Below are 27,984 nucleotides of genomic sequence, written 5' to 3' on the forward strand. Positions count from 1 at the left end.
TCTGAGGCCAGAGCATACTGTCTCCTGGACTGTTCCTTTTACATCAGCCGCTATTTGTTTGCTCAGTGTTTTTCTTTCCACTGAACTAGACCCGTTGAGAGCAGAAAAAGCATTTCATTTCTGTACTTACAGTGCTGAACACAGTACCATTCACACTATAGGTGCTCAGTGCCAAATATACATGTGTCATATGATAGTTGAGAAGGTGATATAAACCACTGACTTAGCTGGCTAAGTCTAGATACCTCAGTCGTAGTATTCACAAGTAATTTATCTTTAATGGAAAACTGCAAATTTCTAAGCTAGCCACATCTTGGAGATGACTTCTCTTTCATTTGTGGTCTATTTTAAGGTTATACCAGAAACTCACCTCCTGTCAATGGTGTACGTTAAGCAAATAAAATTATGAAACCTCTTGATAAATATGACACAGATATTGGGAGAAGAATTTTACATGACCAATTTAAAAATCCCTGGGAAGAAGCAAATGTGTGTAATTGAACATCTTCATGTCGCTTAAATTTCACCTCTGCATTTTATAGTATATAAATTCAGATTTTATAACTTGAAATATCAGTATGCTTTATTTTTATTTTTTGAAGATTTATTTATTTATGCATTCAAGAACTGGGGTACAGGCCAGAGGGGCAGGAGTGAGAAGATTCACCAGAGACAAGAGTGGGGAGCAGAACAGGCGGATCCACTGAAATACACTGCTGAGGGAGCAGCAGGCAGGTCAGGAGAGGTCTGACGCACCATGTGGGTCACCTCCCTGGCCAGAGATCAAACTGGTGCTGCAGTGGCTTCAGATAGCTTCATAGTGCTGTGCTTTAACTCACTGCACCACCAGAGAGGGCCCCTATTTTGTTATTTTTTTAAAGATTTATTTACTTATGCACACAAGAACTGGGGTGTAGGTCAGAGGTATGGGGAGGTGAGAGGACTCACCAGAGACAGGGTGGGGAGAACAGGCAGAGCTACTGAAAGGACTCAGGCTGCAGTGGCGATGGTGTGATAGCACTGAGGCTTTACTAAGAAGGCCCTATCAGTATATTTTAAATGTCTATATCATAAGCAGGGAGGACAAAAATTATGGAATTACCTACTACTCTTTTTGAATTTTTGCCAATTAAGAGGTGAGTAAGTTTAGGGTAATTGCCTACTACTTTGTTTTTTCTGATTAGAGATAGCACACAAAAAACTGGGCATTAAATTTCTTGACATTCACAAGTTCAAAAGTTTTTGCAACAAAGAACATATTCCAAACAGCTCCCATCAAATTGGCAAACTTTTTAGGTAACTTGATATAGGCAGGTTTAGTATATTAATGCACAAATCAGGTAATGATATTTGTGCTCTAAATTTAACAGTGAGTATAAAACATTATTAAATGATCAAAATTAGGATTAATGACATAGACTTTTAAAACATGAATAAAATTAAGTGCTAGTGTTAGTATTCTGACACTAGCATTTGAAAAGTATTGAATTTTAAAAATAGTTTTAAGAACATGTTTTCTACTCTATTAACAGACAAATACTCTATCCAGAGCACAATTTATTACTATAAAAAAAAAGAATGTTTAAAAGACAGTCTACCAATTGAAAAAAAAAAAAGCAAAACACATTAAAATAGCAGGTCTCCAAGCCAAGTTAAATAAAATATTTTCTCCTTGACAAGCTCCTTACATTTACATGAAAACAGGAAAATTTGGTCAATAATATGGATTGCATATAATAAAAGGGACCTTAGATCATGTTAATACAAAGATCAGAAATCAGTAACTTCAATTAAAACCATCCAATTATTTAGCAAACTTTCAGATACAGCAAATACATTAATCTGTTTTAAATGAGAGTGCTCAGATAAGTAGCTTTCTGACCTATGAGTGTCACTAGCAGCAGTAACAGCATAGCAAGAATTTGCTGAAGCAAGGCAAAACCCCCAAATCAAGCAAATGGTATTAGTAATCAAAAAGCATTTGCAAAACGTATTTCCTTAGTTAGTAGCAGGGGGTTTTGAGTAAACGCCACCTACAGTTTCCCTCATACTTTGATATATGGTATACAGGCTGAACACACATTTCTTGTATTCACAAACAACAGAGTATTTTGCCTTTAGTAACAGGATATTTTCATTTCTGCACTATCTTATTATAAAGGTCAGTTGTTATACTCTTAAGAATGCACCCCTTTCACTTAAAATCCTCTATTATCCACTTAAGTTTAAGTTGTATTGGGATTTAAGAATGCCTCTTTATTGAGACAAGTAATATGTCATCATTTTGTTCAGGTAACAGGCCTGACAGACCCTGTCTCCTTGAGTTAAGAACAGTAGATTTCTATTTTGTACAATGGTGGCATAAGCTGGCAGAATAAATGAGAATTAACCAATTGGTAGTAAAGGTTTTAATCCCAAAGATTGAGACTTTCCCTTCACCTTACCATGAACTATTCTATTTGGCCAGATGATGGTATATATTTTTTTTTCAATAAAAGTGATCTCTCTATATTGCAATAACTTATTTGAATGCCATTCTTATGTATTTTTAACAAATAACATCACTATTCACTATATCTCATGTTTCTGATCCTTTTTACTACTTATCATCCTCTTTATTTGAAACAGATTTTAAACAGATAATCTTGATCATTACAACAATATCTTGCCTGCATTTTATTCAAATAATTCTTAAAAACAGCTTAAAAAGCCGTTTGGAATAACATCAAGCTTGCCATCAATCAAACGAAAAAATTCCGCTGGCGGTTGTATAAACATCAGATCAAGTCTGATGTCTTCAAGGATTTCAGAGTGAACCATAAAAAACTCCATTAACTTCTGACAAAGAATGCAAATTAATCACAACATGGGGTGAAATGAAATTAAAGGCTCTTTTCTAATCAATGACAAGGCAGGATGAAATATTTGTTACTCTCTCTGCACTCAGGCTGCCTAGGATGTTTGCACTTCCCTTGCGAAACCCCAAATGTAAGGTGTGAGTACAGATTCACCCACAGTCGCTGTTTGGCCCTCCCACCACCCCCAGAGCTATCTGCTTACAAGTCGTGGAGATTCACAAAACACACTAATCATCTGAATCTCAGGTGCATCCAATTTGTTATTCACACTCTCCCATGCCAGTGAAAAGCCTGGCGCAGACAGATGCACCAGGAACCCTAAATGACAGTTTTGGCCTCCGGAAGTACGATCACTACAGCAAAATCTAGTACAGCCTCCAGGTGAAATGTCTGGAGCTCCATATGGAGCAGGGAAAATTAACAACAAGATGAAAATCACTGCAGCAGCGGGGAGTCAGAATTTTTGAAAAAAAAAAAAAAAAGAAATTTAAAGATGAAGAAAGAGAAGTAATAAATTAATGGGGTGTGAAAACATTCAAAGCTTTACAATACCAGGGGCACTATTTGCTCAGATTTTTTCCCTTTTTTTAACTTCAGGTCATTTTGATGTAATTTATTAACCAAGATCAGGAATTGTAGCCAAAAGAAGAACATTTTTATACATGCAAAAGTACTTTAAATACATCTGTATCTGTATTATCTTCCACTTTCCTGTGGCATCATGCTTACCAAAATCCCAAATGCCAGAGCTGGGACATCCCCTGAGAGGGCTCCTTAATGGATTTGCCAGCATCCTAAAGGACACTATTATAAAATTTGAGGAATGACAATTTTTAGCAGGCAATCATCATCATTTCTCCTAAATTATGGCGTCATTAAACAAACCACTGCCTACTCTCATGTTTTTTAAGTCAGCTGAATTTGGATCTCCATGATTCACTAGACACCTTGAATCCTTGTCCAGACCTGCACATCTTTCCAGATTACTATTGAGATACTATTTGAAAGATGTTTAAAAACATAATTTTCCAGTATCCTATTGCAGAATATGCTTCACAGGTATCCAGGATTTAACGGCGATGGGGTCAATGAGAGTTTGGTATACACATGGTAAGAAAATCAAAAGGGCTCTAGGGAATGATCTCATCATCATCTACGATGGTGCAACCCTGTGATGTGTATGTAGCACTTCTTGAGAGGCCTCCTGGGGCAGAGAAGACAAGCCCAAAAAGGGCTGAGTGGGTTGAGTGGGGTAAGGGCACATAGTGGTATGAATAGCCACTAAATTCAGAGTACACAGAACCAGTCATCTGGTTTGTGGCCTGCAACTGCTAGGCCTAACTGCAGCATTCATCCCTGAAACAAGGGGCCTGACTCTCTGAGCCTCAGTCTGTTCACCTGGAGGCTGGAAATTAATAGTCCCTGCAGGTGGGATGTACAGTCTGAGTCATATAACAGCATTGTGGAGCTCTCAATCAGGAAGGTAGCAGGCAGGAAGGTAGCAGGATGAATCCAAGAAATTGCTGTTCTTCTGGCTATAAGCTGTAATAATAAGATTGCATTGATAGTGGCTCCAAACCATTTTTTTTCCCCCAAGTCCTAAACCGCCTGTCAATAAGGATATGCACCTTTAAAGTCCAAAGGAAACCAAAACAGGTAGTGTTTTCAAATTCTGATTGAAAACCCAACACTGAAGTTGAACTTCCAGAATGAGACAGCTATGTAACGAGTTGGCAAGTCAATGAAATTTGGGGGTAAATTTGGGTTGGCAAAGCAACCCAGCCCACAACAGAATAAAATTCTCCTTGAATGATTATCTGAACAAAAGCCCACTTCTTTTAACTTTTACATTGGTCGCAGGCCGCCGACTCGCCCTAAGACCTTCCCAACAGCCCTCCCTCATCTGCATCCCCACCAGACATACACTGTGTCGCCAACAGGAAGAGGTGCTGCTAACGATGCTGTCAGCAGCACTGATGTGGGCTGGGGACAGCTGAGTCTTGAACTGGGCTCTCCTCTGTGCTACTTGCAGCTGGCAAGTCACTGAACACAGCCTTTTGTAAACCTTGGTTGACAATGAAAAATTTTATACTGAACCAAACAGGATTTTGGGTCTAAGTCAGGGCCAGTGAGGTGGCCCTTTGTATGTTACCAATTGTTATATCTGCGATCTCATTTGATCTGCATGATCACATCATACAGGAAAGGGATGTACCAGGATTCTCACAAAAGATGAGGAAACTGAGGCCTCAGGAGATATAAAGCAAGATGTAAGGTCTGCAGTAAACAGAGAGTTTATGGTAGAGCTGATTTGAATTCTAATCTTCTGGTTTCAGCTCACCACTAGGGAAGAGAGCTCAGATTTGGTGATACGACTTTGAGTTCGGAGAAGTAAAACCCTGGCACTGTCCTCAGCTCTGGGTACAGAAGAGCTTCAAAACTATGTAATCTTAAGGGTATATAAAAAGCTTTCATGTGTTCAAGAATCAGACTAATGGATGACAATTAGGATGAGATGGTCTTCTGCTCAAGAACGTTGCTTTGATCCTATGACTACTTTAGAAATTAATGAGTAGAACTAAAGCAGATTTGTTCCAATGATGTCTAAGATCCCTTCCAATCCTGAGAATCTATGATTTACTCCTGTCTACTTGGGATTCAGTGCAACCAAACTAGCCATGATATAACAGTCAGCAAATTAGTCATTCTGTTAGCCCAATTTATAGGGGAGACTATCTCACTTAGTTGGGGGTTCAAATGAGATGCTATGGGATAGAGAGAAGGTATTAATTTATAATAATCCAGTCTCTGTGATAGTGTGGAAGTAAACATTGTTCTTCAAGTGCATTGTTTGAGGGCAAAAGGGACAGGCAGGGAAGAAATTTATAAGTATCCTTTGGCATGATAATAGAATCTAAAAAACAAATGCCAACTTTACCAAAAATCATTATTGATTCTAAGCAATCAGCACACAAACTTCTGCTGAAAGATCTGGGAAACAGATGTGATGGTATCAAAGCTGCTTCAATTATTTGAAATGAAAGTCCTACCTGGGTGATAATAGTCTAACATGATTCAAGAATACAGCACTATAGCAACCCCTCCAACCTGAACCATCCCCCCAACTCTGGCATAAAGGTTATTGCTAACTAGGAAGTTCAGCCCGTTAGAATTTTGATTAAGTAACTTCAACAACTAAGAAAACCAAACTGCAAAGGTAAACAGCCTCTTCCCAAATTCAACCAAAACCTTCTCATGCTTCATTTGTCAAATGCAATGGCAATCCATTTTTTTTTTGACTTCTCACTTTTCTAAACCTCACTGATTAATTACTCTATATTAGGAATCTTAAGGATACAGCTACATTCTCAATCTTTGGCATTTTTGTTAGATGACTTACAAGTTTTCTACTAAGACTCATTTGAGGGATATACTAACCAGTACCACTTCTGTTAATTTTCAACATTTTAGGGGATTAAATAAATTGACCAAACAGTGAATTGTTTAAAAATTACTGACAGAACAAGAAGCTTACCAAGATAAATATTCTAATGAGCTATAAATCCTGAAAATGTGATTTTAATTTGATGGGCTACCTAGAGCTAAGCAGCAAGGCTGAAGACACTAAAACTGTACTGAATGCTAGCCAGCATGCATGCCAAACAGTTGGGAAAACCATCACCAGGGTCACACAAAAATCCTTCAAGATTTTCTCTTTAAGGAAAAGATTATGTTTAAACAAAGAAGGCTACAAATTTGAAAAGAGACTAGCACTCTTGAACCCAACAATTTGGATGATTTCTCTCCCCCTTATCTGATGACTTTAACTGTGAAAGAACAGAATACAAGAGACATTTTAGTGCGGGAAGGGTCTTTAAATGTCCATGTAGGCAGGTACCAGGAGAATTTGCTTAAAACCGCTTATGAAGATGGTAGGGAGAATGAGCCCTATCCTATTATTCAATAACCATGTTTGTGATGCATCTGCATAATCTAACCATGCATAAATTAGTGTGTGTAATACAACACTTATTTGCATAATAATAGCAAGTTAATAGATGCTTAAAGAGCAGAGACCAACACCACCTTTAAATCAGACATGCCTCCAGGCACTTTGGCCTGTACAGACCAAGATGCCAGAAAAACAGTGAGCATCAACCAGAGGAAAACAGTCAAACCGTTCATTTTTCATCCCTTTAGACATTTCACTCATTTCCCCCCCACACACTGGGGAATCATTTTCAAATCACAAAGTTGCTTTATATTTTAAAAGCTAGCACCTTCTATAATAAAAATCTTAAAGAAACTGTAAGGGTGATAGTCAGCAATAGCATTATAATAGATTGCTTTTTTAGAAATGTGGAAAAGAAGAGGCAAACATTTTAAAAAGGAGTCTGTCCAAAATCATACTCACATCTAAGTGGGGGCCCGTGTGTTTGCTTTGCCGAAAATATGTGGCCTAGATTTTCACCTTTCACTTCAATTCCTTAATTCAAATAATTTTAATGGAATCCCAAAGCTTAAATAGTGTGTCAGAAAAAGGCTGTGCTTTTCCTCCAACCTCGGTATGAACACATGGGACAGGGCGAGGGTTGGGAAAAGCGTCACCAGAGGCACACAAAGGAAGAGCCTGATGATGGCTTTCAACCTTCAACAAAGAGGTGGGGAATCTGGAGTTTTAAAAAAATCAAAAATCAATAGAGACTTCTAAATGACTCCTTTAAGATATCACTTTTCAATTTAACAGGACAGATTTATTTGTATGTGGCTCAACTGTTCACAATTGCTCCCTGCACCTTCATACATAGGAATGAATGTCACAGTGGCAAACGGCAGTAATGAACAATCTTACCTGAGGATATGGAAACCTCCCAAGAGCAAGCTGGGAAAGGAAATAATATTTGTCTAGTTATAGATTTGCATGCAGGGCATATCTCCTTAAGACAGACAACTACTAAATTTCAGAACTGTATCCAGCAAATATAAAAAGCTCACAACCTCGAATACACCAAGTAAATTATTGCTGTAATTACAGTAACAGTTGTATTTAGAATGGACATTTTCAGTGAACACTGTTGTATCCCTGATAAAATATTTTAATTTTAACAACCAAACATTAACCTTATATAGTTTCTTTTAGGAATATTCCCAGCTCTGTGGACATTATTCACATTTACACATATGTGACAGTTTCTCCTAGACACAGACATAAAATTAACTACAGGAGACTTGGTTTTCCTTCATGTTAAAATGGGAACATCTAATTGTTTCTAGCCCTCAGTTTTGTTGAGTTTTCAGTTATAATGTATAGAGGAAGGGTTCCTGGAAATGGGGAGCAGGGCATATGATGTAGGTAATTTTGCCATTATTCTCATCTATTTATTAAATTTTTTCATTCATTCTTTCATCTGTAACTAGAAGGAAAGAGCTACTACTAGTGGGAAAATGGCCATTTCAAGACAGGGAAGTAAAAACTACAGTACTAATCCTGAACTTGAGAAAGTGAATCCTGAAGTGTTTCTGATTTGGATAAATGTAAATAGCTATGTGTTTCTAGTCACTTAAATTTAGTCTTTTAATTCTCAACCAGGGATAGGGTTGACAGAAAAGAATAAGGTGATATTTACCAAACACACAGTAGCACATTTAAAGAAAAGAGTGCCAAGATATAGTAACTCATAATGTGGCCCATCTCCAGGCTTGAAGCCTCCTATTACACTTGTCACTACTTTCAAAGTGTAATTGTTACACTGGGGAACTGTGAGGCAGGAATGGGTCCAAGAGTGTACCAACCCACTTTACAGCTGGACAACCAGCACCCCAGTGAAGAAGTTCCCATACAGTTAGTCAGTAGAACCCTAAATACTGGCCCCAACACCTGCCTAGAGAACACCCCAAGACCTGAAACTTAATCCAGAGCATTACACTGCTGTTTTAGATCTTCAGAAATTGTGTTTATTCCAACGCGACACTGCTCTTTTTTGAACTCCTCTTTGGAATTGTGTTTACAATCATTTCAAGCAACAGAAAAACATCTGTTTCATTTTATTAGAATTGTATCTTATCTTGGACTCAAATTATACTCCTCAGCTTTTGATCACATAATTTAGTTATTGACTAAGGTTTGAATGATGTCTGGTTACTCCCAAAACCTAAAGTCATTTTCAAAGAACACTTATTTTGTTTCTTACTAAGGGTACACATGAAAATACTGAAGTTCAGTTTCAAAGTACTAAAGCCAGTCTGAGCAACAGTAACCCATATAAGGTGACTACTTTCAAAAGACCAGTGCTCATATGTGTGTGTATGTTCATATACATATATGAATGAGTTTTGGATCACCTGGCTCTGTATTCATTTCTTCTATACCCAGTTTGACCTTCATTACTATAAAATTATATCATTATTTCATTTAGTGAAATAATAATAAGATCATTAATCCTTAAAGCATAAACAGCAAAAACACTGTAAGATGTGGTGAAGGAGACTATGTAGGGATATTAACCAAACCCTTTTCTCAGTTTTGTATGATTATGCTTGTTATTATACCGCTATTAGGAAGGAGGAATTCAGGTCTCCATTGCCCACTCCTTCACCCAAGATAGGCCATCTGTTTGCCTTATGTTTTGTAAATACAGTGTATTTTTAGCCCATGAGAGTGTGCGCATAGATTCAGAAATACTGTGGCTTACCATGGCAGCAGTGGGGAGACTGGGCATTTGCACTATTCTGTACTGAACTAACAGGCAGGTGACCTGTTGCCAGCTCACTAAAACCTATCATTATGAGTTCTGCATATTCTTCCCATTTGAAGAAAACTACAGGAATGAGTGTCTTTGATCTAAAAAAGCAATCAGCTTAATGACTACCAGACAACATTTAGAACATTTATCTCAAGCCCGTCTATAGGCACTGTGCCACTCACTAGGTTAGATGCTCAACATGTCATAATTTTGAAAGAATTTTGTCCCCATATCTTACCAGCTGAAGAAATTTGCCCACCATACATACAATTAAGATCTAAACTACCTGGCAGGTGCCAACAATGACCATGGTTTCTTATAAAGAACCAAGCAATGTTAATGGAAGTTTTTTTTTTTTTTTAAAGAGTGGGATAAGAGGGGAAGTGTGAATTCTGCACACTCAACACAAAGTCTCAAATTCTCATATTATCACTGGAGAGAGTATAGTCAGTTTGGGAATAGAAACTTACCACGTTAGCTCCCTCTGAGATAAGTGGAGTAAAGTCAAAGGATGGCCCATTCATTTGCTCTGTTGGACAGCAACAAGCAAGAGAACAGAGAAAATGCCCAGGACATGCTGGTATCTGCTTGAGAATAGGTGGCAGTGTTTGCATTGATGAACTCATCCTTGGGACTGGTTGTGCTTGTACTTTCCAGACATCCTGTGGAATCTGTCTTACCTGTCAACTACATTCCTGGGAGAACTGCTTTTAAGACATGGTGCAGATCTCACTTTTTTTCGAGTCAGAGGACAAAGAAAGTTTTCTCGCCCATGATCAGAGTCATTTCCTCTCACAGAGTGTCACCAGTGGGCTGCTCCAGAAGCAGGTCAGGATTCTAATTCTGCACCAGTAAAAACTGGCAGTGGTGCTATTAGGCTGGCACCAAGAGCAAGCATTTTATAGCCCCGGGAGAGGGAGCTGCCTTCCATGTATGTCCCCGTCCTTCTGGATTTAATGCAGCGGCAGTGTTTATGTTCCACACTACTTGTCTTGTGGCAAAACAGAAGGAAATATACAGGCAGGCCCTAGAACCTTTTTATCAAGTTCAATTAGGAGAAGGTAAAAAAGGAAAAGGGCTCTTAGCAGACATGACTGCATGAAGAACAAGTTCTTCATGAGGCTGTCAAAAATCAAAATAAACACTGAACCCTTATGGGGAAGAGGGAACACATATGCTACGAGTGAATATTTCAGACAGACAAACCTGGGGCCATTCTGTATCTTTTACCCCTACTGGTCTATTAATCTACTTGCATTTCCCTAGTTTTTATTGTCAAGGTATTATAAATTAGGAAACTTACAAAAGAGAGTATGTAATCTTCTCTGAAATGGCCTGCAGATATGTCACTGTACTAAATGTGTTTCAGATTTAATGAAGCTTTAATGTCCTTTTTAATTTTGCCTGTTTCTGTATCACCAGGGGTCGGGCAAGGCAATCAGCACTCAAGAGGGTGGTTTGGTTTAAAACTAGGAAAAAACTCATTTGCTTATGAGTTGCACTGTATTTTCTTAATTAAATTTACTGAGTAAAATGGTTTAAGTTCAGCCAACCAATGACCTTTGTATGTAGATTTAGATTTATAAATAGGTTAACAGTTAAAATAAAGAAGAAAAAAAGAATCACAACAAAGCAAACAGATTAGGGCTAAGCCAATAGAAATCTTTACTCTCTTTATCATCTTTACAAAAGAAGCATTCAAATGTGGGCAGTTTAAATCCAGTGGGGGGGGGGGAGGGAAGGGAACACACTGAAAAATGTGGACACACATAAGCGCCAGCAATTCATCAACTGACTCTCACATCCTTTTTCATTTCCCAGAGGGGTACTGCTCACAATGCGAAAGATTTGGGAAAGCTTTATTTATTTTTTTTTTTGGGGGGGAGATAGAGATGGGGGAGGGAGAAGACTCTATTTAATATTAAATAAAAAAAGTGCATTTTAATTCCAAGTACTTAAGATTCAACAAACTGCTAAATATTCTGCTCGTTGGGGGAGATATACTAAGTAAAAGGCAGAAAAGGAATGTTCTAAAAACATTTACCAGTTGGGAATACACTTAAATAACAGCAAACCACTAACATTTCACTATAAAACTAGCACTGTTCCTTGGTGTCATTTTATTGGTATTTGATTTGTCCAATCTTAATCTACAAAATGCTCCAGAGTTAGCAGCATTTGAATATATTGGATTTCATAATTTAAGTAATCAATTTAAGTACTTAAATATGTGTGATCATACCAACTGCCAAATATGTAACAAATATGTATGATAGAAATCTTTGTATTTTAACAAATAGTTAAGGTAGAAGATAGTTATTTACAAAGTAACAAAAATGGCTTCTGTTGCTAATAAAAATACTTAGTATCACTAAGCATAAGTGATAAAGAAAACATTGTAGCCAGAAAGCAAGCAGGTAGGACAGAAATTCAGAATATGTTTTTGGTGATCAAATCTCCTACTTAGAATACCAACAATTTTGTAGGATTTTGTAGGAACAGTTTTAAATCAATAGTTATATTGACCGGATCTTTTTATTGTTTAGACATATTTTTTGGCATAATTGCAAGTTGAAGACAAGTTTTTTTCAATATAGCCAGTGATCTAGCAAAGGAGGACTTCATAGTCTGAACTGTTCTAAAATTTGCCCTTAATTACCCTATGCACGTTTTATACAATTAAATTTCCATCGAAGGGTTTTGTATTCATTTCATAGAAATTCAGCAGTCTCACTGTAGAACATTCAGATACAGGGAAACTTTAAAAATCAGACTTAACTACTGGATTACATAAAATTCCCCAGATGAGATTTCATCCCTAGACCAATTTACACAGTCCTAGGGAGCGTTTAAATCATCTGAAACTATGCTGGTGAAGAACCATAATAAATATTAAATACCTCAACATCTACCCTAAGATTTTACTTTTCTTCCCATGTATCAATTTCACTGTCCTCTTACTGAATGGTTTAAAAACAATCCAAAGGATATAACAGCAATTTACCAGTGTTAAAGTGCTTCGGAGGTTAAACTGACAACAAAGAACACAGAAACACAAAGCGTCTTGAAGTAGGGTTTCAATTAAATGTGGAGGATTTAGTAATGCAGGACCAAAAAAAAAAAAAGAGTTACAAATTAATTTAATCTTCTGCCTATAGTTTGCAGCTGCACTCCAAAGTGTCTAGGGCTTAAGAACAAAGCCTTGAAAGGCCTCAGAGTGAGGAAAGCTTCAATTTTTAATGTATAACGCCATTAGCTGATAACTTGTGGAATCTGCAACCCCTGCGGAGGGGCATAAGTGCGAGTAACAGAGACTGATGAAGTGACATATTTGTTCATGTCTAGAACTATGAGGAAGAGGGTTATTACTAACACCATCAGGCCCAACAGAAATATGCCCTAATAACCTTTGGGACCCTCCATGTTATCAGTTCTCACTACATCAAATATATTAAAATCAAAACCTAATTCACTTTAATTAAACACAATTAGTTTGTTTTACTATTATTGTTTTAACTTGTATGGTATTATAATACATTGCAAATTAAAGACGGGATAATAAATGTAATGATAGCAGCAAACTGTGTATACCTTTCCACCCAGGCTTGGTGAAATTAGCTTATCACTCACTGGTTTCTATTTAAGGAAATTTAAGGACACCATCATTAAAAATGGTGTAGGAATAGTTCACTCTAAAAAGAATATGTATTTTTTTCCTTACTCAATTTATACTTCTTTTCACATAACACTTTCCTATAAACTCTAAGGATTTCTTTAACACAAACAGAATTACGGCCCAATGGAGGCATCAGAAGCTTAATTAATTTGCCCAAGGTCATACTGTATGTTGGAGGGAAAGCTTGTTAAATTACTAGGAACTCTGAGCTCTACAGATGTTTTGGCATTGGCAAAGGACCCTGTCTGCAGAGGCCCTAGAGACATCTAGTGCAGTGGGTGAAACTCGGCCAATAACTCATTTATGTCTGTGCAAAAGTGCCAAGCACTCCTGAGAGCTCACAAATAACATGTTTTCTTGACAGAGAAAGAGTCTAACTGTGCAGTTCCAATCAGAAGTGCTTCTTAACATGTGCCAATATTTAATAAAGAACTACTCACCCTCACCAGCGTCCACTAATAAAAAGAAAATTTATTTTAACTTAAGAAGCCCAGACATAGTAGCACAAAGAGATACGCCCAGCACTTCTCGATCATTCAGAAGGTCCTACATTCCGTCCTATAGATTATTAATAACAATGGAGAAAACACAGCATTACAAATAAATGTTTTTAATAGAGTGGGTTTGTTTTTTTTTAATTAGAAATGAGCTTATTACAATGGACATTTAAATGGGAAGAGGGCAAGAGTAATTCACAAGTACAATATCCTAATGCTGTTCCTTTAATTGCTTTATTTGTTTCACTGTTAAAAATGATTACTTGCTGAGGCCTAACCATCAATGCTGAAAAGCATGATACATTGAGGTCTCAACCTGGGCAAACTGTACCTAAACTTACACTTTATTGCAGCTTAGTTCACAATCTTCACCTAATATAGGGTTATATCCCAGTGCAGCAGGAGGATAAATCATCCTGGAATATTACTCCGGCAAAGTTTAGCTGTGACTGGAGCATATGTGCTTTCGAGCCACTGAAGCAAAGGCCCATAAAATACACTAATTACTGGAAGTTATGGTCACTGAGTGATTGATAGCGCTCTGCAAGGCAACTTCCTCATTTTCAGCTCTTCTGACGGGCTCATCCGCCACATAGCAATTATTAATTCATGACCCACCCCTCAGGCACTCGTACCTTTACTTCTAATTCTCCTGCTACCAAACTACTGCTACAGCTGGACACTGTCTTTCTTCATTCTGATGGCTGGGTAAGGATGATAAAAAGTAGATTTCATGCTAAACGCTATTGTTTTGAATCTTTTAAACGTTGCTTGGTTTTTCTATCCTGCTGTCCCAAACACATAACTCTCCCTCCTCTCCCATAATGCTATTTCACTTACTTCATTTGCCTTTAAAAAAAGAGTATGTTACATATACACAAGTATTTGTATGCACATGTGTGTCTGCATATGTGTGTATGCATAAATCAAATCTGTCTCTATTACATCAGACCAAAAGCCCTGGCTGAGTAATTTTTTGTTGAATACTGTGTTTAACTGAGATATAATTTCAACAAGGTTATAGTAAGTATGAAATAGCTAATGGATCAAAAAAGGGAGGAAACCCTCCCACTTAAAAACCACCCATTTAATAGCGTTAGAGGCACTTCAATTGTTCCATGTTGAATTTAATTCAGTAAACTCTGCTTGAGCAATGCAAATTAAAATGTCTAAGGTTTATAACAAAATTTCTAAAAGTCACTTAGAAACAACTACAAAGGTGTCATTTGATGGTGTTCTGTTACGATGGATGAAGGTAAATATTAACTCTTAATAAAATAATGAATGTTTAAATTTTTATACAACTCAACATGCAAAAGTGAGGGTAGTTTTCATATCTGGAATCTGAATTGGTGTAAGAGACAACTAGATAGAACTTCAAGCTACCTACCCTTACAGGACTTGGTTCAAAGTGTTCCCTCTTCTTCCGTTGGGAGTTAATCCCAGAAGACAGTTTTGAGGACAAAATTCATACCACACGATTATACCAATTCCCTGGCAGAGTATCACATCTGCTCTCGTGACAGGTCCTAATGTTCTTTGTGTCTAATGCCTGGTGGATGTTATGTTAACTTCCATTGTTGATCATGGTAAACCTTCCGAAGGTGACATCTCACAGAGCCTAGTTAACCTGGTGGTGCATGGATGGCTTTGCTACTGCCACCTGACAATACTAAAACAAACAGAAAATACAAACTCTTCAAGAGTAGGGGTTGGTGTCTTCATTGACAAGGCCCTCTTACACATCACTGCTTAGAATAATTACTTTCACATATTTAAGCATTATGATTAATTTAGATGCCTTCTTTCTGATTAAAGACGAAAGGGTTGCAAGAGGGAAAAAGATTAAAAGTTAAGTGGCCCCAAATCTATCCCATGAGCTTAATTTAATAACTATTTTAATCTTCACGGTAAAGAGTAGGAAATGATACCCTTTCAAGATGTTCGGGGAGGGTTAACCTATGTCCTCTGACAGTGGGTGAGTTTAATCCTAGTAACATTCCCTAGAGGCCTCTCTGGGGGGTTTGGCGGTCTCCATTTGTAAAGTGCTAGACTGCTCACTGGGGTCAGCTGTGCAAACTTTAGCATACATCAGGGCTGGGTAGTGCTTATCGAGTTCAACCTAATTTACACTTCTATCTCTAGACATTTCAAAGTCAAAGGAGCGTTATCAGGTATATTCTCATACTCTGCTTTCTGCACGTGGTGCAGCTCCTGAGAGAGAGACAGGGACTGAGGGATAGTCTCCATCCCCACCAAGGCACCATGCATACAGGTAAAGTCTTCTTGAAGCTTTCATCTGTTCGACTGCAACCTCATCTGAGACCCTTGTGAATACTCCATGAAAAGGCTGAGCCATTATACAGAATCCTGAGCACAGAAATGGCTATTTTAAGTCACTAGTTTTGGGTGGGTTATTAAGTAGCAATTGCTTTCTTTACATTGATGTCAATTGCTCCTCTCATCTGTCCATCCTGTGCACTTCCATTGTACTCTGATTCAGCTTGCTCTCTGCTAGTCAAGGAGGGCCTGCTAGTAGAATTTGTACTTTTACTGACAATACAGGGTAGAAAACTTTGGATTCACTGACCAGGTGGAATTTTCACCTACTTACTTCTAACTATTCTTTTTTAAAGATTTATTTATTTATGTATAGAAGAGCTGGGGTACAATCCAGAAGTGTGGGGATGGTGAGAGGATTCAAAAGAGACAAGGGTGGATCTACTGAAATATACTGCTGATCTACTGAAATATACTGCTGGATCTACTGAAATATACTGCTGAGGGGAGCAGTGGGCAAGTCAGGAGAGGTCTGCTGTGCCATGTGGGTCAGCTCCCTGATGGGGGATCAAACTTGTGCTGTGGTGGCTATTGATAGCTTCACAGTGCTGCATCTTAACCCCTTTTGCCACCAGGGAGGCCCTACTCACTTAAGATTATAATAGCTACACTAGGGATGAGGTTCATTTCTGTGCTTCTTTTAAACAATACAGTATGTTTTGTTTCTGGAAATGTTTAGCATTTAGGCAATCTATTACTGCTTAACATGCTTAATTGTATCTTTTGTAACATGCTAAAACTAAACCAGTTACAGTGACAGGTAGTAATCCGTGAAAAGCAGTCTTGATGGATGGACTGAATCACAATAAACCAGTATTTCTTTTTTTCTAATTTCCTACTCATACACACTTACCATTAGTCTTTTCTTTGTTTTGACTATTCATTGTAATTCTTTTCTATTGCATAACAGAAACAGATTTTTTTTTTTGAAGCAGAATTTTATCCATGAGTCAAACTCCCTAGTCAAGTCACTTACCCTTTCTGGAAAAGTTTTTTAATTTCTCTGGATCTCTGGATCTTATTTGCAAAATAAGTACTAAGATGCTTATAAGGCAGTACAATCTTGGATGCCTCAAATTATAGATTTTTAAGTCATTTCCCATCACAATGAGGAGATGCTTGAACAGGATAATGAATAGGAAATGGCCTTGGTAAGTGTTATCCTGTCATCCTTCTTGTTCAAATGGCACTGAGCAAGAAGGTGAGTGAGGAATAAAGGAGTGGATACAAGAACACTTAAAAGTCCTAGATTCCAGGGCCCTCCCTGGTGGCACAGCACAGCACCAAGAAGCTAAAGCCACTTCAGCATGAGTTGATCCCCAGTCCAGGAAGTGACCCACATGGCGTGGCTGGCAGACCCCTCAGCAGTATACTTCATCAGTTGGCCTGTTCTGCTCCCCACTCTGTCTCTGGTGAAGCCTCTCACTGCCCCTGCACCTCTGGCCTATACCCCAGTTCTGTATGAATAAATAAGTAAATCTTAAAAAAAAAAAAAAAGTCCTAGATTCCAGGACCCTTCCTGGTGATGCAACAGGTAAGGACCCAGCACTGTAAGCTGGCCACAGCCACTTCAATGTGAGTTTGATCCCTGCCCTGGAGGTGACCCACATGGCACAGCAGACCTCTCCTGACCCGCCCGCTGCTCCCCTCAGCAGTGTACTTTGTCAATCTGCCTGTTCTGCTCCCCACTCTTGTCTCTGTTGATGCCTCTCACCGCTCCTGCACCTCTGGCTTGTACCCCAGTTTTGTATGCATAAATAAATAAAAATCTTAAAAAAAAAAGTCGTAGATGCCAGTTCTGTTCTTCAGTATTAGCTGTATGCTGTAACTCTGAACCTAAGCTTCCTCACTGATAAGAGAAGGGATCTGACTGAATAAGTTACAAAGTCTCCCTTCTAGGTAAAACTAAATGTTTTTCAATGTTAACCATTGCTCTATTTCTGAACCACGTAATATGGCTTTCGAGACCACAGGATCTTCAAGTAGATTTAAAGCCATTTTCAGGTCAATGGAGTTGAATACTACCGAGTTGTAGGCGCATTGACTTTTATCACTGGGTATTCCCAAGTTAGCAGCAGTGGCAAACTGGTCACACGTCGTAGAATTTTAAAAGTTGAAGGCCATCCCTGAAAAAATGTCCACCTTGTATTTTAAATTTCATCACGAAAGCACCTCCACACCACTCGGCTACCCCTATTGTCCAACCCTGTTGATTTCTGTCCACAAGTCAAAACTGTCAAACTCCGGTGTTGAACATGTAGGCGCCATGACGGCAGCGCTCTTGCCAGCCTCACAGACAGCCGCACCCCGGACGGGCGAACGCGGGAAACAGCACTCCGAGAAATGCGCTGGGCAATGACATGAGCAAAGGCCTGCGCTTTCTTCCACAAAGTTTTTCTTTTAAAAAAGCCGGAGATGGTGGGCCTCTAGCTACTACTTCAGTGTTCCCAGGGGCGCCCTGATCTCTAAAGGCAAAGATTCCTCGGTGGCGCAGAAACAGTGTGGCGATCTATCCATTAGAAGATTCTTTATAATTGAATAGAAGGTCATGGGCTTTTTGGGGGGTTTTGTTGTTTTGTGAGCTTCATAAAGTTCAGTCTGCCAGTCATAAAGCAGCAGTCGACTCATCTCTACTGACAATTCTTTAAACATCCAATTATGGCTTGTCAAATGCCTGCTCTGTGGTCTCTATTTTTTTTATTCTTCATATTAAGACTTTGTTGATTTAATGTTTTTTTTTCTAAAAGCCCAAATTGTGTGTGTGTGTGTGTGTGTGCACGTGTGTATGTTTGCATACGCAATTTGGATATGTGCTGTTGGAAAAACTTTAAACTGGTCTGAAACCCATCAAAATAATAAAATGCTTAGCTGGGACTGCTAGCACCTGTTCCATCTTGTTTTGTCAATCTCATGGCTGTTTGCGATAGCTCTGAACACAAAGCAAGCTGGACAATGCCTCTTTCAGCGGGAAATACTTCACTTTGTTTGCCAGCTTCACATTCACTATAATCACTGACAACCTTGGAAAATGCACATTTAGGCATGGTAATCTGCGACAGCTGGATCCCTTCACAAACCTTGCAAAGGACTGAACTAGTCAATCCATCATCTCCCAAAGGTTATTTTAACAGTTCTTTTTGCAATGAGTTACATAAAAATTTTAGACAAAAATGACAATGGGAAAAAAATCAAGCTAAGATAGAATTATAGAAAGGGGAGTAAGAGCAGGGGAATGAGTGACAGAAATGGTTACTGCTTTTTCCTCAACAGTCCTCCAAAAAAAAGGACTCCACACCCACTCTCCTGTCCACTTTCAGAGACCATGTCCCTCTGAAATTTCCTCTGCTGTTGGACCCTTCAACTTTGACCCTTTTGCTTTCTGATGGTTTTCAGCAGAAACTTCTAATCAACAGGTAAGATGTTTCACTAGGTGGAGCAGCAGACTAGAACATGTAAGTTTCAACCTATAGTTGTTATTGACAATTATAAAAACTATATGAAAAAGAAGGTATCGGTATTTGGGGGCAGCAACATATTAAATGCCAAGTTCTTTATGCTTTAGAGGAGCTGACAGCAGCTGTTCATGGGGCAGTCAGAGCCATCCGTCACCCTCTGACCAGGTTCAAATCACCAAGGGCTAGAAAGGCAAACAAAGCCGCAGCTGTAAGCCCACTAGAGACAGCTGTGTCTCTGGGCATTTTCTTTCTTTTTCTTTTTTTTTTTTTTATAGGAGAGGAGAATGGGTTCTTCTGCATATTTAGAAGAAGGAACCAAGTCTCGCCAATGTTCCATAATTCTTGTCAACTGGTAAAAAACCCGGTACATAGATGACGAAGTGACTTCCAAGAGAAGCTTATAGATCAATGTTAACCTTTTAATGGTGTTTTTGTTAAATGAAAATGTTTATAAAAGACTATAATATTGAAAGTGCCTGCTTTAAAAATACAAGCACTTACTGTTATTGTTTATCATCTGCCCCGCACAGTACATTTTAAGTTCAGCAGGGAAATAGAACATGCCTGTTTTATTTACCAGCATATCTCCAGCACTTAATAAACTGGTTGGCACATAAAGGTGCTTAATTAATATTTGAGGAATAAATAATTCTTGAGGAATGAAAGAATGCTGTTTTCCTCAAACATCTTGCTAAAAGTTATCTTCATTTTACATTTGGAGTGCAAAGTGATGACTGATTATAAACAGCAGAGCCAAAATATCTGGTTAATCAAAAACACGTAACAGTTCAAGAATTAGGATGATAATCCTTGAGTCTGAAAATGATATCATAAAAAGGAAATGACATACTTTCATCAAACTTCTCCAGAAGCTTCTATCAAGAGTAATGGGCTGGGTGATCCATGGTACTCTTTCAATATTTTCACTTTACAGAGTTTTATGTGTTTGCTAGTAAATTAAAAGACCACACTTTACTTTCTTGTATCTAATGAGTCTTATCTGGTATCACTAGCAGTATATGTAAAAGCAAAATTTAAAAAGTGAGATGTGTTCACAGCTGTTAACATTTCCTTAAGACAGGGTAGCTTTTCCAACTATTTGTTCTCTTAATGTTAAGTTTTCCTTGGGAAAAGTTCTAATATAGATGTCTATAGAGAAATCAGTAATTTCCTACTTTTCAACAAAAATTCACTTTCTCAGGTCAAAATGACATGTCATTTAGAAAAAAGTTAGATTCTGTTTTCATGTTATTTACTATAGAACTACTAACAGAGGACAATTCATGACATAAATATTTCATACACATAAAATAAAATGAAAACATCCTTTTTGGTGATTTTCTTCTTTTTTCCTGAAACTTAATTTTCTCACTGTGACTTTTGTCACAAAGCTCTGAAGTACTTTTCCCATCTAAAGATGAGAAAACTGAGGCCCAGAGAGGTTAAGTGACTGACCCTAGGACCTAGTGACAAAGGTGGTATTTGAATTTAGGTCTAATGCTCTAGCAAAGAGAGAGTTCTTTACATACAAACATCTGAGATCTATTCAGCAAACATTTTTGAGCACAAATCTATCATAAGGCTCCAACAAACTTTAAACTCTTATCTTTATTTTCCAAAAACTGATTTAAAACCATTATGAAAGTATGACTGAATGAAGCCCAGAAGATTTCCTGAGAACATACTAATGTAGTAGACTTGCGTGTATATGTGAGAGATTTTGAGAGAATCAGATTTCAACCCTACCATAAGGAAGTATGACATAAGCAAAGTTATTACAAAGCAAAAGAGAAAATGTACATGCTACAAGGAAGGTTAGAAGAAAGTAATTTCAGCTGAAGAGGTCAGAGTTGGTGTCATGTAAGATGATACTTAAACCGTGTCTTGGGAAAATGGAGAAAAATATCCCAAGTGATGCAGTGAGTAGGACAATAGTCCATAGATAAAATTTTTTTTAACTTGACAAAGGTAATTTTAACACTCACAAGAAAACCTGTCTCTCTGTCAAAACAATAGAACTTAGAAAAACCTTCAGAAGATGGTGTTACTTTGATGATAATGACCTCGTGTGACTCCCTGAATATGTTGTTCACCTATCCAGAGACATTTTTTTAAGCCATGGACCCTGATTTCATCACTTAACACATCATTCAAACCACTTCAATAAAACAGTGATCGTGCTTGAAGGGGATCTCAGAGGACCAGATGACACTCCAATTAACCAAGCACACAGAGCCAGATTGTTCTATGCCTCAGACTCAAGAGACTGGCAGAGAGAGGAGGCAAACAAAGGCAGAAGATCCAGGACCCAAGTGAAAAGAGCAAAATGCATGTGCTAAAGATTGGGCTTTCAGTCTGACTCCTGTGGAAACGCTTGTCAGATTACTCACCACCAACCTTAGTAAGGTTTATAATAACCCACCAGATAAAATTACAAAGCAGAACATGTACTTGTAGAGCAAACTCAGGGAAAATAAGAACATTACTAGAGAGACCTGATGTGTATGTGTCACCCCGGATACCGTGAATGCAAGACTACAGGAGGATCAGCTTTGCAAATGTGACTGTTGTGTTACTCCATTGACAAAGAACATGGAGTGAGTAGTGAAAAACAACAGTGGGCCTCTCTCCTCAAGCCATTCTGTGGGAGAAGAGGTAAGCGGCCAGTGGAATTAAGAAATTGTTCCCTAAAATGTTTCAGGTGTTCCCTACCCCTAGGAATTAAGTAAAATCATCAAATTGGTAAAAAGTTTTCAAGTTTAGCTGTTCAGTCTTGAAGAACCACCATCAGGGTAAAGAGTCCTTAAAATCACCTAGCCAAACTATCAGTGTAAACTTTTTAGAAGTCAGAGAAATAATCGGAGGCGTGTAATTCTTCCATATGCGGTAGCTCCAGAATGCTGAGTATGTCCCACTTCTTTTTTTTTTTTTTCTTTCTTTTGCCTTCCTGCACTGATCTGTTGTGAAGACTGGGGAAGTACAATTTCCAAAAGGGTTCTTTTCTCTATTACGAAGTTGAGCCCACACAAACCCTATATATGGTAATGATCCATATTTGGCTCTATAACAAACCCAAATGAAGAGGACTATCATGCATTTCAAAATCTGAGTTGAAAACCATAAACAAAAATCAGAAATGGCTATAGTCCTCTCATCTAGTAAAAATGCAAGCTCTGACCAAGCTGACTGATCTCATTTTCTCCCCTTCTTAAGCATAATTTTCCTGTCTGTTACTTGAACATATTCCCAACACTATAGCTAGCTGACACTATACTGGTGGGGGGGGGGGCACTCTATCTCACAAACCGAGGGATGCTGAAATGAGAGGGGATGGGGGTAGTAGTGGCCCTGGATAAAAGATAGTCTGATATTAAAGATTCTTTGCTTAAGGCACAAATGCACCTGGGTGTGACTTTTTTAATGGTACATTTCCATGGCAAGTAGCATCATCTTTGATGAAAGAGTGTGGCAAGAGGCCTTGTTATGACTCCCCATGGGGACTGTGACAACACATTAACAGGGAAAGAGGCAATATAAGGGGGCAAGCAAGGGTGAACCTTGTTATTTTAGGAATTCAAAACAATGAAGCCAACCTTCTGACGCTGGCATCATCAGACCTCAGGCATGGGCCAGGAGTTTAAGGAGCTGGGGCGGGGACCGATAGACAGAGTTAGAAGGGAATGAGGACACAAGCCTCTAGGTTTATTTCTATCTGACTCTCTTGTAACTTCAGAAAAAGTCCTTTGCTTAATTTCCTATATCTTCACCCTAGGTGCTTCTTTTCCACAGGGCCCCTAGGGAAATAATAGATACAGGTAGTGAAATGGCATCAGGAGAGACGTTGCATACCTGACCTCTCCTGAAATGTTTACAGAGATTCAAGTTTGCTGAAGGGGCTGGGGAGGATCTTCTCACTCCTTCTCTTAGTGAAACCTTCCTTTAAGACCAATCCTTCAAGATCAAAGTCAACTCCGTTGAGAAGTCCCATCTTGAGCAGTTTTTCATATGCTTGTTTGCCATTTGCATTTCTTCTTTGGTAAAGTGTCCAGTAAGCCCTTCTGCCCATTTTTTTTGGATGGTTGCCCAAGGATTTTTGTGTTTGTGTTCATTAGAGAGACTGGCCTATAATTTTCTTTTTGGTGCATTGTCTTTGTTTTCAGTATTATTATCATGTTGGCCTCCTAAAATGTATCTGGTAGTTTTCCTTTCTCAGTTTTTGAAAGAGTTTGAGCAGGATGGGTTAGTTCATCTTTCAAAGTTTGGTAGAACTTACAAAATCATCTGGTCCTGGTCTTTTGTTTTTTGTGGAAGAGTTTTGATTGTTGTTTCTTTGCTTGTAACTGGTTTGTTGAAGTTTTCTATTTCTTCCTTATTTAGTCTTGAGTAATTGTTATATAATTCTAAGAACATGTCCATTAAGTCCAATTTGAACTTGATTGCATACAAATGTTCATAGTAACCTCTTATTATCCTTTGGATTTTTGCTGTATCTGTTGTAATTGCTCCTTGTTCACTAATGGTCCTGATTATTTGAGTTTTCTCCCTTTTTTTCATTGTATGCCTATGTAGGAATTTATGTATTCTGCTTATTTTTTCAAAGAATCAACTTTTGGTTTCACTGATCTTTTGGACTGTCTTTTTGACTTACATTTCATTTATTTCTGCTTTAATTTTAATGATTTCCTTCCTCTATCAATACTTGCTTTTGGGGTTTTTATACTTTTTCTAGTTCTTTGAGATGAGAGAGTATGCGGTTTTTTTGGGTTCTTTCTTGCTTCTTGATGTGGGCCTGTATTGTTATATATTTTGATGAGTGTAATTAGACTGCAATTTACTTCCTATAATGATATTTCCTTCTCCTGCTGATTTAATACCTGCTCTTCACCATCCATTTTAGAACACAGAAATCATTCTATTTGGTTCCCATCTACTCTCCACTTCACCAGATGACTCAACAAATCCCTTCTGACATTCAGCTGACACTCAGACTGACAGTTTTTCACACAGTGCTCTATAGCTTAATTGTCTTTAACCTTACAAATCCAGTGAGTTTATTTTCTTCAGCCTTCTAGAGACCATCTAATAGTTTGACTCCAGGATAAATGAACATGATCAATAAGCCCCCAAATATGCCAATGGAAATCTCCCCCACCCCGCAATACAACTATGAATCTCTTTTTATAATCTTTGCATTCTTAGCACCAGCAAAATACTGGCAGACATGTATTTCAGTGTGCACTAGAATATGTTCTATGTATTGGGCATCTACCTACGTCTCTTTGTGTGTGTATGTGTGTGTCCTCCTTCCTCCTGTAACTGATGTTGCTCTCTTTTGTGTTTGCCCCTCTAGAGCCTGTATTCCTCAAAGCACCTAGGGGTCCCTTGATAATGTAATTCAGAGCCTTATTATGGCTACAGGACTACACATGGTGTGACCCCTGGCTACTCTGAGTGTGGCTATTTTCCATCACTAACTCTGCTCTAGTCATTCTCATATATCTGCTTTACTTAAATGTGCCAAACAACTCCATCAGTGCTGTTATTTGCTGGCTCTTTCCTTTCACATCTTCCAAGTTTCTGCTCAAAGTTATCTTACCAGAAAGCACTACTCTACTTTTCTCCATAGGACTTATGACTACTGGATAGATTATATATTTAATTAACCTTCTGTTTTCCTTCTCACACCTCAACCCTCACCAAATACAACTCCAGAAGAGTGAAGAATAGAAGGTCTTTTCTTTACAATATCCTTATTGCCTATCTAGTAGGCATACTGGGAGTTTCAGAAATACATGTGGAAGGAATGAATGATGAATATACTATGTGCTTATAACCTGAAACCTGTTAGTTATGCACTCTCACAGTACTGCTAAGCTTCTGCACATCATGCCATGCTGAGCTATACCATTGTCCAAGTCACAGCCCTAGAGTAACTGCAGGAAGGTGAAAAAAGACAACAGTAGACAGCTCAGAATCACAGATTGTTAAAAGTCTGGAAAGGAGCTTAGATATCACTATTTCATAGATGAAGAAACTGAGGCTCCATGAAGGGTTGTGACTCACACAGAACCACTAAGAAAGTTAGTAGCAAAATTACATTAGTAGCACCATTTTGGTCTTTCATTTCCAATCCAGGATTCTTATTTCTATATTTGGAAATACTTCAATATTTATATATGTTATACAATATATCTAGCTATTTATTACATACATCCGCTGACAATGTCTTACAATAGGACTACAACAGCAAGGCCTGAGCCCCACAAAGCAAAAGCATTCCTTTCTCCTAAAACAGGCCAACTGAACAAGCCCTTCAGGATTCTACTGAAGCCTCAGTTCTGAGGATCTGTCCACCATTATTGCTATGCATCTCAGCAGATGCATATAAATCCTATTTCTTCCTACGTACCTTTTTATGAAGGAGCAAAATATTATGGTTTAATATACATCAAATGCTTTATTTTTTGCCTTCTTCCCATAGTACAGTTGGATTGAGTCTGAACAAATTCAACTGCATTCATGCATTACAAAAATCAGAGAAAAAATATCGGACCCAAAAAAGGTGATTAAATTGTGATTACAACTCTGGAAAGGAGCTTAGATATCACTATTTCATAGACAAAGAAACTGAGGCTCCATGAAGGGTTGTTTATTTAAACAATCCTTATTTAAAAAAATCCTTTCTACTTTTTTTTTTTAAAGTTATCATTTATCTGAATTGAAGTATGTGAGAAATGATTCCTGAAGCACTGGTGAATGTCCAGATTGGCCACTACTTGTAAACTTAACTTGAACCAGATGCCCTTCAAATTTAAATCATATGTGTTTCCTTACAGAGGATTGTCACTATGTGGGAAACTTAATATGGAGCTCTAAAGGGGCTACATGCAGCACACTAAGATAAAGTCCATTCTAAATACAGCTATAAAGAGAAAAGACATTCAAATTGTGCTAGATACATATCATACCTTATCCTCCCCCAGGTCCTATCTTGGCCACCAAGACTACATGGGAACATGGTGGCTCTTTTCTTTCTAAACATGTAGAATGTATACCTCCACCTGAGCAGGGTTGTACTCTTTAAAGTAATCACCACTGGAAGTTTTACAGTTAAAGGTTATTATCCCTAGGAATCTTTCTGGAATATCCTTAGAACATAGGTTTCCCAGACTCAGTGTGTATAGGATGACCCTGGAACAGGTTAATACTGCAGGTTCTTAAGAGTTTTGAATTTAATTGGCGTTGGATGGAATCTGGAAACCTGTATTTTAAGAGGTATTCCAGGTAAGTTTTATACAGGTGATCTGTGAGAAAAGCACAGTTTGTTCATACGGATATCAAAATCAGGGACTTTAAACTGTATACATATACAAAGATCACACCAGGGGTTTATTTTTGCTTTTAAAATCTTCATTCTTCCTAATGGAACATACTAGTACAGACATGCATAGAAGAATTCATTTGCAAACAACAACATACCTCCATGAAAGAGATTCCTAAGCTCCAGACATCAGAATGGATTCCATATTGCTCCCCTGAAATTCTTTCAGGCTGTAAAAAAACAGAAGGGAGCTTGTGAGTGGTGTAAGCTACTTGAGGAAATATATATACTGACATGAGCTCAGCTAAGGTAGGTAACCTTGACTACTTTGCACAGCACTTTATGAATAGCAATTTTATAGACCTATATTAATGTATATGTGTGTATTATATAAGTAACAGATCTACCCATATATATCCATCCATATATAAATATATATAAACTTACTGAATCTTTACAAAGTCCTTGCAAGGAAAACTAATTTATTATCCCTATTTTACAGATGAAGAAAATGGAGGCTCAGGGTAGTGAGTAGTGAAATGATTTAGGCAAGCCCTAAATCAGTAAATGAGTTGAAACTTGAATTCAGATCCTTGCCCTCCAAATCCAGTGGTCTTGGTTGGGGAACAACAAATTACAAAACATTATATAATAGTACAACTGATTTGAATTTTGATAGACGGGACTGAATGAACAAGATTTATTTCCCGTTTTTAAACTTTTTACTTTCAATTTTATAGTAAAGTTGAAAGACCAAGAATGGTACAAAGAATGTCCATAATTTCCTTGCCCAGATTAATCTACTCTGGGCATTTTCTCCCAACTCATAAGGGATTCTTTTTTTTTTTTTAATATGAACTAATAACAAATAGCCTGAAGGTCTATTTCAGACTGCTGGTCCTCTACTTAAGATAGGTAGCAACTATCTGGTCTAGAGCAGCATTAATACACTCTGTGTACTTCAGCAGGAATCAATTCATACTTACATGGGTGTTGCCTGGTTGTTTTTTTTTATTTTTTTTTTATTTTTATTATTTTTTTTAAAAGATTTATTTTATTTGTACATACAGAACTGGGGTACAGGCCAGAGGCTC

At 37.9% G+C, this 27,984-nt stretch overlaps 1 protein-coding gene across 1 annotated transcript in view; it reads right to left on the reverse strand.

The window, feature by feature from the left end:
• Positions 1-27,984, reverse strand: part of MAP2K5 (mitogen-activated protein kinase kinase 5) — a 244,151-nt gene that overhangs the window by 78,164 nt on the left and 138,003 nt on the right. The window contains exons 16-17 of the mRNA XM_004687642.2: positions 27,049-27,120; positions 7,711-7,740 (exon numbers count right to left, since the gene is read on the reverse strand). Of these exons, the coding sequence (XP_004687699.1) occupies positions 7,711-7,740; positions 27,049-27,120 (102 nt within the window). The remainder of the gene's footprint in view (positions 1-7,710; positions 7,741-27,048; positions 27,121-27,984) is intronic.

This window comes from Condylura cristata, unplaced genomic scaffold (assembly GCF_000260355.1).
Source record: "Condylura cristata isolate star-nosed mole 26May11 unplaced genomic scaffold, ConCri1.0 scaffold00023, whole genome shotgun sequence".
Lineage (NCBI taxonomy): Eukaryota > Metazoa > Chordata > Mammalia > Eulipotyphla > Talpidae > Condylura > Condylura cristata.